Consider the following 12210-nt stretch of genomic DNA (forward strand, 5'->3'; position numbering starts at 1 on the left):
TTTATATAAGTTACTACATGAGAAAAACTTTCTTCACAGACGTGTAACAAGTTACTTTATAATGCTACAAATAGGTAGTTCAGTTAAGATTGGTAATTTAGATATCTAACATAAGAATGCTACACGTTAAGGGATTTAAGATAATGTATTATTCATCGTTATAATTCACATCTTATATATGATAACACAAAAACTCAAGGACAAACACCAACACTTAGGAATAATTGAATATACGTTGATTGTCTAGTAGATATAGCATGTAGATTGACATGTTATAATTTAAACTCTTAAGCGTAATAGGATAATACTTGGATCCTCACCGTTGAAGAGTTCATTTTCTTGCTCAATGAAGTGGACGAATAATACTACAGCAATTGTCCTCTTGTTTTCAAACTCAATAATTCTTGGGTTCTATCTATTTTTTGCAATGTGAAAAGGCCATTCAACATTGAAATTAAGACAACAGGTGGGGTATGAAAGTTAAAAGTCCATTTGGGGTATGAAAATTGGGTTCTAAGACTAAACGGTTAGAAACTAAGAATTGTCCTAATGTAAAATGTTTTGTTTGCAAGTGAGAATGCACATAAAGTTTACTACCTAATCAAGTATTAATTAGACGTTGTTTTAGCAGTTTTTATCGTATGAATGTCGAAAAAGAATGTTAAAATTAGTTGGATGTGAGCACAAGATTGATTACTCGCCTTTGATGCTTGTAGGTTTGATTCACATGGTTTAAAATTAGAAATCAATAATGCTTACATGAGAGGTTGTCAACAAGACTTCAGAATTTATTTTTCATATTAATATATTTCATAGATGTTAAAAATAATATGAATGCAAAAATGGAAGAAGTACACATGGCAGAAGCTTTGGCCACCACGTGTCAAAAAATCTGCTTGGTCAGGACTCAGGGGGCCCTGAAAGAAGTTAAGGAAGTTAAAGTTTAATTTCCACTTAACTTAATTAAGTATGGTTTAACAGTTTAAACCATACTTAATTAAGTTAAGTGGAAATTAAACAGAATCCAAATATAAAAAAAACCCCAATGATGATTGTACCTGAACGGTCGAGTGAAGTGCAGGCAGGAGGAAAGCAGGCACAGGCACGTGCGCCCTACGTGTCCACACACCCCCATTTCCGTACACCAAACCCTCTTCCCCCCCCAACGGTCATATTTCACCGACAACCCCCAACGGTCATATACCCCATCTCTCTCCGCCGTCGGATCTCAATCACACGGCCCACAAATCCCAACTCCCCCATCGGCCTTTTTCCAACACCCTTTTCACTGCTCTTTGCCCTCCATTTTTTTCATACAATTTACAAAATTAAATGAAAAATTCCATGATCGAGACAGTCATGGAGATTGTCTAGAGAGAGAGAGAGAGAGAGAGAGAGAGAGAGAACCAAAAGCCCTGTTAATATATAAAAACACAAGTGTTCTATGGTTTTCGGTTCTTTTGGGTAGAGAGAGAGTGACAGAGAGCGAGGAAAGAGAGAGAGAGAGTAACAGAGAGAGGAGAGAGAGAGAGAGTGACAGAGAGAGCTGCTTGATCTTCATCTTTTTCACGCATGCAAGCTTAAAGGGTTTTTGGTTTCTGCTTCAGCCATGGTGTTGTTCTCCATGGGGGATTCAAATGCTGGTCTGGGCCTCAAAGTTTCTCGGAGTTTGATCATCCGCCATGTATGTATCTGCATTACTCCATATCACTCCGTTCTTTTCTCCATGGTGATCCAAAATCAAACCTTTTCTTCTTCCCAATGAGCTTTCTTTGAACGTTTCGGAATCCGATGATCTTGTTGTTGTAGGAATTTATAAAAATTCTTTGATTCTTTGATTTGGGTTTGGAATTTTTTAGCATAATCTCTTCTTTGTTGCATTAAAAAAAACACACATATAGGAAAAACAGCACTTATACACAAACACCATTTGATTGATTTATTCACTCATCGGATTCCTATTTATTCCTATTTGTTGATTTTTTCACACACTCACTCACTCACATAGTTTATCTCTCTGGATTTTCTCTTTTAATCTCACACATTCATTCAAAAGTTCATACATTTTTCGAAAACCCGAAAGGAAGAAGAGATAGCTAGGGAGATCAAAAAAGAAATTGAAACAAAAAACATTGGGTGGGTGGATCTTTAGCTGCACAGAAATTAACCAAAGATTACCAAAAGAAAATTGAAAAAAAAGTAGGAAGATCATAGAATATGTTGGCTGGGTGCTCTAGTTCCACATTGTTGTCACCAAGGCATAGATTGAGGAGTGAAGCAGCAGCCCAGTTACAAGCTTGCAGTTTCCAGCTACCATCGATGAGCACGCAGAGATTGGACTTACCATGCAGTTTTCCCCGCAAGGACACCTCAAGGTCGCAACCCATTAGGCCTGTGGGGCTTTCGGTTGAGAAATCGATCGATTCGAAGGCGGGCGGTTGTTCTCTGAAGCAGAGCATCCGGTTGCCTCCTCTGGCTACCAGCGGTCCTGTGACGGCAACAGCGGCGTTCGTGGAGACAGGGAAGGAGAATCATGATCAGTTTTGGGGGGAGAAGAAGAGAGGGAAGAGGTTCGCGGAGCCGGTGGATGATGATGAGTCTTTCAGAAAAAGGGCAAAGAGGAAAAGGGGTTGTGGGGATAATGGCGGTGACGGCGAAGGCGGCGGTGGTTTGAGTTTAGGCCAATTGGGTGGTGGGAATTTTTGGTTTCAGCCTGGCTTCCATCTCCCTCCGACGACTCAGCCTCCGTTCTCTCTGACATGTTCAGGGGATGAAGAGAGGGTTTGTTATGTTCCGGCAGAGGAGATTTCGCAGCCTCTTCCGTTGTCGAACAATCCTTGGTTGGACTCAATTGTGACTGAGATTACTGACTTGGGGAAGAAGGATGGCGGCGGCGAGGCTAGCCGTGGACTGGTGGGGGAAGGATCAGCAGGGTCGAGTACTTCGTCGGAGAGCCAGAGCCTGGCTTTGAGGGTAAATGAGAGTGCCTCCGAACACGACACAGGTAACGGTACTCGGAATCCTTATGTCCCACATGGAGGAGCAGGGGTTGTGGCAGAGGAGGAGGAGGATGATGAGAGTGAGGCAGAGCATCTAGGGTTTGAGCTTGTCAGCTTGCTTACAGCTTGTGTGGAGGCAATTGGGTTGAAGAACATTGCAGCAATCAACCATTTTATAGCCAAGTTGGGGGAGCTTGCTTCGCCGAAAGGAAGTGCTATAAGCCGGCTTTCTGCTTATTACACTGAGGCATTATCTCTGAGAGTCACAAGGCTTTGGCCTCATGTGTTTCAGATCAATGCTCCTCGAAAGTTTGATCGAAGGGATGAGGACTCTGGGATTGAGCTGAGGCTTCTAAACCAGGTTAGCCCAATTCCAAAATTTGTTCATTTCACTTCAAATGAGATACTGCTGAGAGCTTTTGAAGGGAAGGACAGGGTTCACATCATAGATTTCGACATCAAACAAGGGCTGCAGTGGCCCAGTTTGTTCCAGAGTTTGGCGTCGAGGACCAATCCTCCGAGCCATGTTAGGATCACAGGGATAGGGGAGTCGAAGCAAGAGCTCAATGAGACGGGAGATAGGCTTGCTGGATTTGCTGGGGCACTGAACCTACCTTTTGAATTCCACCCGGTTGTGGATAGATTGGAGGATGTGAGGCTTTGGATGCTTCATGTCAAGGAGCATGAGAGTGTGGCTGTGAATTGTGTTTTCCAACTGCACAAGACGCTTTATGACGCAACAGGAGGAGCGCTGAGGGATTTTTTGGGACTCATTCGAAGTACAAACCCAACAATAGTCCTTATGGCAGAGCAAGAGGCCGAGCACAATGAGTCCAAGTTGGAGACAAGAGTCTCCAACTCATTGAAGTACTACTCTGCCATCTTTGACTCGATTGGTTCTAGTCTTCCCTTTGAGAGCCAGGCCAGGATCAAAGTAGAGGAGATGTTTGCACAAGAAATTAGGAACATCATTGCTTGTGAAGGAAGCGACAGGCTGGAGAGGCACGAGAGCTTTGAGAAGTGGAGGAAGTTGATGGAGCAAGAAGGGTTTCGATGCGTTGGGATAACGGAGAGGGAAATGCTTCAGAGCCAGTTTCTGTTAAAGATGTATGCTAGTGAGAATTACACCGTGAAGAAGCAAGAGAAAGACGGAGCAGCAGAAGCACTTACTCTAAGTTGGATGGATCAGCCTCTTTACACAGTCTCAGCATGGACACCAGTTGATGCAGCAGGCAGCTCGTCATCATTTTCGCAACCAAGTTAAATAGCCGTGGATTTTAGTTTCTTCGTACACAATACAGTCACTTTTATTCCATTGTTGCATACAGAAAAAAGGGATACAGAATTCTTTGTATGTAGGGGAAATCTGTCACGAGTATTCATTCATTCTTTTGTTGCAGATAAATCTTCGTCCGATAGTGTCAGAATCATTTGTTTTGTAAGAATTACAGCAGTTGTAGGTTGATATTTGATTTCAATTCTTTGCAGTCCATGTTGTTGTTAGTATTCTGAGTCAATCCAATTTCTGTTTATTCTTTGATTCTTTATGTAATGTTGAAATTCTTTATTAAATAAGTCAAGTGAAGTGAAGTCACATTATCTATTTGATTGGTCATTTGTTCTACTTTGTATTAATGGATCATGTAGCTGAAAATTCCATTGTTATATATGATATGGCTGTTCATCTCTCTCTCTCTCTCTCTCTCTCTCTCTCTCTCTCTCTATCCCTCATTCTCCCTCTATGCATTTGTTAGTCTGCATTTACAAACACTGGTTATGTGCAGATATTATCAGAAAATGGAAGAAAAGTTTGTTTAAATTCAACTATTTGCATTCATTTCTAATGTTTTAATTCAAGTCTCGAAATCCATAAGCATCTCTTAAGGGAAAGATAGCGTTCGCACGCAATTTTGGCAAGTCGTTTTTGGAGCAAGTTGTCAAGCGTCTTTTGCTCTCGTGACAGTCATGCTCAAAGAGAAGATCAAAAGAACATTGGACAATTTCTCATGTGTAATAATAGGGGTATGCTATCCACACATCATTTTTTACTTCTCATACACCCCTTATTAATTTTTGTCCGTTGATTTTTTTCAATTCATCTGATCCGACGACCGAAAGCTAAAAAGATATGAGAAAAGTAAAAAAAGATGTGTGGATATCACATCTCTAATAATAAAATGCATACAGGCCCCTATATGAATACGGCAGCAACCGGCACGTACTTCAGGAGTGACAGTGTCATACATACAAAAAGTGACAAGTAATATCTCGAGTCTCAACTACTCCAAAAAAAAAAATGCTTGAAGGCATGTTTTGATGTGAAAATTTGGTAATAAGAATGGACAAGTGGGCCCAAGAAAACAATTGGATTGGGTTTTTCTTGGTTGAGCATGCATGAGCTTTCACATTTGGTAGCTTAAATTGTTTTGTTTGGTTAAGTTTTCAAGTCATCTTCAAATGTTATCGTCAGTATGTGATTATATATTTGATATCAGAGAGATCATCCTTTTAGTATTTGAATCATCTGACACTTCTTTTGAAATTCACAAATTTCCAGCCATCAACAACATTGTTTATCACTTTATACGATATCATGATGCCGTTATGTTATAGAATAATATAGAATTAAAATAAGTTATCTAGGATTAGAATAATATAATTATAATTTGATCTTAGTCTCCTCTTTCATTGTCTATAGCGGACCATGCTAAATTAATACGAAACCGAACTTAGCACCGCCCGGTGGAACAATAGCTAGGGAAATTTTATTCATTATAAGTTAAAATCTGTGGGGACGTGAAGGTAAAAGAATCTTATATCGGTGAAAGAAAAAATCTTGCAAAAGTTGATAAGAGATTGGGTTACTCCCATATTACTAATTGATTTTATGGTGAATCTCAACTTTCTTCAAACTCAACATAATTTGCCTCTTATTATATAGTGGAACAAAAAATCTCACCTAGGTAAAGTTTTGATGCTTACTTTAGTAGTAGTTAATTGCCTCTATTTGACTATAGTGTCCCTGCTCCAAAGCACATGCACGTAGATGTAAGTTGGATACTACTTGTGTGTTGATTTCAATTTGTATTTGTGACTAGCTGTATATTTATCGTGTGACTATTACAGACGAATTGTTCCGTTCTATCTGAATTGCTCTATAGATATTCTATCGTTTATAATCATGAATAAAACATTTGATGCTGACAGCCTCCAAATGCAGAAAAGAAACCTAAATTTGAGCCACAAGGTTGTTGATTTGATCATTTTTATGACATTGTTGTATGGCACCGGCCAGGGTTATAATATCAATACAAAGTTGGAAGAACAATTTGCTGGAGAGATGGCCCCTCCTCCTTAGATTTGCCGCTAATGTCGATATCAAGACCTAAATTTGGCGGTGTCAATTTGTTCAAGTTGTTGTCAATTATTCATCTTCATTGTCTTCTTCCTCTTCATCCTCGTTAGTACAGCAATGCATGTGATGGTTGCCATGACATCCTCGACAATGATTTGGGGCTCTTCCTGTAACATAAAACGGCTATAAATCTAATTAGTATATAGATTAATGCTACGCTATCATAATGGCACTTGTACTTGGTATCTAGATATCAAGTACTGTAGTAGGTACGCCTGTACGTACCATTCTCTGAAAATCGAAACCTTCTGTGGTAAATGTGTAATGATCTCGATGGGAAAGGAATGCATGCACGTTAGGTATTTTTGTTCTCTATTAGGGTTCTTAACTTATAAAATAACTATAAGTTAAGTTCCATCATTCGACCATAGAAAACTAATTATATAATTCTACACATATATATATAGAAGATATTTAGGTTTTACATACTCCACACGATCCTCAACAACAATTCTAGTTAGAGTTAACTCAATGACATACTTAAAAGAGTAATAATTTTGGCATTCTCTTTGACACTTCATATGAACACTTCATGATTTTATGCATTTCGAGTAAAGAGTGCTAGAAGCTAAGCTACTAGTGTCAAAATTATAGCTAACTTTAAATTAGCGACATTGGCAAATATTAACGACATTGTCAATCAAACATTGACAACATATAGATAAAATTCTGAAAAGTGATTATTTTAGCTATTGAAATTTGTATGTAGATTTTCATATTTAACATCAGGGAAACCCCATATATTGATTAATCAATATTCATTATACTCTCTTGACACGCTCCGACATAATTTTAGGGAAAATTAGAATGCCCTACATCTTTTCTATAGTTGTTAGATTAAACATTCATCCCTTTTAAAGATTTGATTAAGGTGCCTTGATCAATTGCCACCTCAATAATTTTCTATTTATTTAATTTCCATGTCATTAATTTAAATGCATTTATATAGAAGCATAAGGTAGCTTAGCAACTAATTGCCTATAACATAGGAATTTAATTTCGTCAATCCCTTACTACGCATTAAATGATATTTTTTTAATAAAATAAAATAAAAAATTAATTAACTAATTCCTCATTACCTTATTATCAGTATTTAAAAAAAAAATTCTCTTTCTATTAAAAATGTCTCAATAAAAAGTCTTCAATACATATTTTTTCACGTATACATATATAAAAATATACTTAAAACTTATGGTACATTTGAGAACAAAAGTATCGACTTTTGGTACGTTTAGATTTCAAATGTACCGAGAAACCAAATGTACCAAAAAGTCAAATGTACGATATATAAAACCAAATGTACCCATTGTTATGTAACCCTTTTAGTACGTTTAGATTTCAAATATACAGAGAAACCAAATGTACCATAAAACCAAATGCGCCCATTGTCAAGTAACCCTTTTGGTACATTTAGATTCCAAATGTACCAAATGACCAAATGAACAAAAAATCACAAATGTACCACAAAACCAAATGTCCCTATCAGATAACCTTTTTGGTACATTTACATTCCAAATGTATCGAGAAATACAAAAAATCAAATCCACTATAAAACTAAATGTGTCCATATTATAGGTAATTAGACGTAACTATGTAATCAAACAAATCTTTATTATGTGTTGGGTCTTCTAAATAATAAAATCTGACAATTTTTTATATAAATATTCTACTATTTTCACAAAAAAAAAAGTAAAATTATAACAAACAATGAAAAAAAAAGAAGCATAGAGATGGATAATAAATGCATAAATATAGGGATAATAGGAAAAGAAAAAGAAAAAAAAAACAAAATGTCTAGAAAAAGTCGTGAAAAACTAAAATTCTAAACAAAATTGAACTTATGTGAAAAACTGAAATTAATAACCAAAATTTTAGGAAAATGTTTGATCAAATTTTCAAAAGAAATGTATGTTTAGTCTAAAAAATTTAAAAACGAGATGCTTATATCAAAACGCCCCTTCAATTGAAAATGGTAAAACGTTGGGATATTTTCTTGAAAAGAAGTTGACAGCGATGAAACGACCAAGAGTGGGATTAATTCCCATTTTTCAGAGAAGACAATTGAAATGATTAATCTAAACATGTGGTTTCTACCAAAAACAATAAATAAAAAAAAGAAAAAAAAAGAAGCTAAACTTGTAGTTAGTTATATTTCTGGTTTATCGCTCAGTTCTTTGGTTATAAGCAGGATATTTATGTGTACTCCATACTAATTTTAATTATCCAAGCATGTGATTATTGATTAATATTTGTTGTTGTTTGTTGATTAATTTCTTAGTTTTACTAATTTTAATTATCCGAGCATGTGATTATTGATTAATATTTGTTGTTGTTTGTTGATTAATTTCTTAGTTTCTATCTTTCTACTGCATATGTCTTGACCTAGTTAATTATGCCAACTTTGATAATTTTGATAACTTTTTTGGTAGGTGGTCTTCAGTCTTCACTACCGCTTCAATTAACTTTCAGACAAATCTTTTTTTTTTTTTTTTGGTTGGAAATCAGACAAGTCTTAATTTGGTATGGAATTTAAACAGTTATTCTACTTATAGCTGAGTAAGCTCCTGTCCAAGTGGAATTCGGTCCAACTCTAATTAATGGTTTGTTTAGAAGTGATTACAGGAGGACTAGCACGTCCTGTATACTTCTTCATAAAATCACTTTAAATAATTTAGTGGAAAAAATGTTTGTGGATGTAAATTTCTGTTATCTTTTCCTTTGACGAAAATACATCTGCAAAATAATAATACCTAAGATTAAGGTCAAAAGTCTCACATGCCCACGATTAATTGGGGGGGGGGGGTTTGGCCGAAGAATCTCCAATGTCAAAGTTAGAATTCTGAAAAGAATGTATTTGAAGAATAGTGGTCGGCCGTATATGGTGTATTTGGAGAATAATTGCAAGATATTATGTGAAATAATATCTTGCAATTAACATGGTAATTAATCCCAAATTAAATAGAAAGTTTTGAGAGTTACCTTTTGAATAAGGATTTGATGAGGAGTGATAAAGAGGGATTTGAATAAATATCATTTTGATCACTTTTGATTCTTTCTTGATTGAGCCGTTATTGTCCGTTGCATGCGCGTGAGAATCCCAATGTACCTTAAAAGTAATTTTATTTTTTTCACCCAAAAACTCACATGTCATCTCCATAATTTTCTTAATTATTTTTTGCTCTACAATATTTATGATGTGCTTCTTCTTAACTCCTCCTAAAATCTAATTCCAAATGGTCCTAAATTAAGCCCAAAGGCTAACGTAGGTTAGGTTTTCCCCTTTGTTACAGCGGGAAAGTGAATCAAATTTATTGACCCAACCTAGTTATAACGTGTTTTTCCAACCACTCTTATCGTTTGACATAATTAATGTGAATGACTTGATATGTTGCATTATTTACTATGAAATTGATAACATATAATTATAATTTGGATAAATTACATAATACCCTCTCAGGTTTGATCTATATTACAACCCCATACAACATCTTTAAAACATTTCATTTTCATATCTCACGTACTACTTTATTTCAAAATAATATCTCCGTTACATTTTCCATCCATTGATTCGTTAAGTGCTGACATGGCTGCCAAATGTGTGCCACATGGCAAAGATTTTTTTTTTTTAAATCTTCTAAATGAAAAAAAAAAAAAAAAACAAAAGTTGATACACACCTCCCCGCAACCCCCAAACCCAAAAACCTTATCCCTCCACGACCCACGCAGATGCACCTCCCTCCCCCTCCTCCTCCTCCTCCTCCCCCATCTTCATCTTCTTCCCCCTGCAACCCAGGAAAAATAAATAAATAAAGCCCTTCAGTTCATCTTCCCCCCCTCCTCCTCCTCCTCCTTATCTTTTCTCTCCCATCTTCATCTTCTTTCCCTTGCCACCTAGGAAAAAAGAAAAAAAAGAAAAAACCCCCTCAGTTTGTCTTCCCCCCTCCTCCTCCCCTCCCCTCTCTTCTCCCTCATCTTCATCTTCTTCCCCCGACCCCTTATCTTCAACCCAGAAGAAAAGAAAAAAAAGACCCAAATCTCGTCTACGCTGCCATCACCGGGTTCATGAGGTGAAAATGGGAGGAATGAGTGTGGATTTAAGGAGTGAGGTGTGGAGGAGGGAAGAAGGTGGGTGGGTTGGGGGGGGGGGGTGGGGAAGGGGTTGGGGTGAAGAGGAGAAAGGGCTTGAGGAAGGTGGGGGTGGGGTGGGTTTTTGGATGGGAGGGGAGGTGAAGAGGGTGGAGGAGAGGGAGGTGGTTGGGAGACTTGGGGGGGGGGGGGGGAGGTTGCGGGGGCAGGTTCTGCGTTTTCTAAGTTTTTTTTTTATTTTTTAGAAGATTCAAGTTTTTTTTTTTAATTAAAAAATTATTTTTTTTGCCACGTGGCACACATTTGGCAGCCACGTCAGTGCTTAACGGATCAATGGATGTAAAATGTAACAGATGTATTATTTTGAAATAAAATAGTATGTGAGATATGAAAGTGAAATGTTTTAAAGATGTTGTATGAGGTTGTAATAGACATCAAATCTAACGGGGTATTATGTAATTTACCCTTATAATTTATATATCAATTGATAACTACTTTTACAATCTAATATGTCCTGTTAATTTTGTAGTACAAGAGAAAAATCAGAAAATAACCCACATGCATTATTTATGTTATGCTTTTTATATTATTAACAAAATATAATCGATCGAGAAGATTTGACTTTCGATCCAAAAGTTTATCAATTTCGGTTTCATATGGTATTAATCAAACTTTTGCAATAGATTTCAACTGCCAACCATGTTTTACCAACTAATTGTGCCAATGTAACCACCATGAGGTGACTCAATAGTTGAGAATGAATTTCAGGCTAGTATTTCACATGGCACGTCCTAGGTTCGATTTTAGACACTGGTAAATTACACGATGATGGCCAGAGAATGCTGAAATGTGTCAGAGATTTCAATAATAAATAAATAAATATATATAATGACTTGCATTATGCAGAATGCGTGTGTATGATAAAGGTGTTGCAGTGCGCATCAAATGTACATACGGCATCCTTTACAAAAGGTTGGGTTTCATTCAACCTTTTGTACATTTTGTTGAATGGTTGCAACTTTTAGTTAAAAGACATGATGATTACTCAAATTGTATGAGTAGAATCAAAAGATGTAATTAGTCAATATTTATTTTCTGAAAATATTAAATAGAAGACATGTCTTTTGGGTCAACACTATTAAGAAGGGTTGTATATCTTCAACTAAAATGAAAGAGTTCGATAAACGGGTGCTTTAATGCCTATAAATACCTATTGTGGCATAATGTTTTATACACAATTTCCGAAATTATTTCTACATTCCTTACTCTCTTCTCTCTCCATCACATTCATACAATTTCTTTCTAGTTATTTCTAAGGGAATATAATTCGGTTTTGCTAATTGAATATTCCATACTTTGTTGTATCCTGGAAGTGATTTGCCAAGAACCCCTTAGCAAACTCATTCGAGTGGGGGCAAATAACACTTGAAGGAAACGATTCACGTCGTACCTCAAAGTCAATTTTCAGATTATTCTCCATAATTCTACATTTTCTCTAACAATCTTAAAGTGTTATTTTTGTCATGGAGAAAAAGTCTGATAACATGACTTTGAAGATTATCAATCAAGATGTCTACAAGTTAGACAAATTTGATGGATCAAACTTCACCCAATGGAATGACAAGATGTGTTTCATACTTACTGTCCTAAATGTCATACATGTGTTGGACCTGAAATTGGAGCCTATTCGTGAACCAAGTGACAAAGACT

The 12210-nt window shown here is 36.5% G+C and overlaps 1 protein-coding gene across 1 annotated transcript; it reads left to right on the forward strand.

The window, feature by feature from the left end:
• The first annotated feature begins 1341 nt into the window (after positions 1–1341).
• Positions 1342–4571, forward strand: LOC137723566 (scarecrow-like protein 28). Its single transcript, XM_068462765.1, has one exon. It carries the CDS (start codon positions 2218–2220, stop codon positions 4261–4263), a length of 2046 nt encoding a protein of 681 aa, XP_068318866.1. The 5' UTR covers positions 1342–2217; the 3' UTR covers positions 4264–4571.
• Positions 4572–12210: the final 7639 nt, after the last annotated feature.

The sequence above is a fragment of the Pyrus communis genome, chromosome 17 (genome assembly GCF_963583255.1).
Source record: "Pyrus communis chromosome 17, drPyrComm1.1, whole genome shotgun sequence".
Lineage (NCBI taxonomy): Eukaryota > Viridiplantae > Streptophyta > Magnoliopsida > Rosales > Rosaceae > Pyrus > Pyrus communis.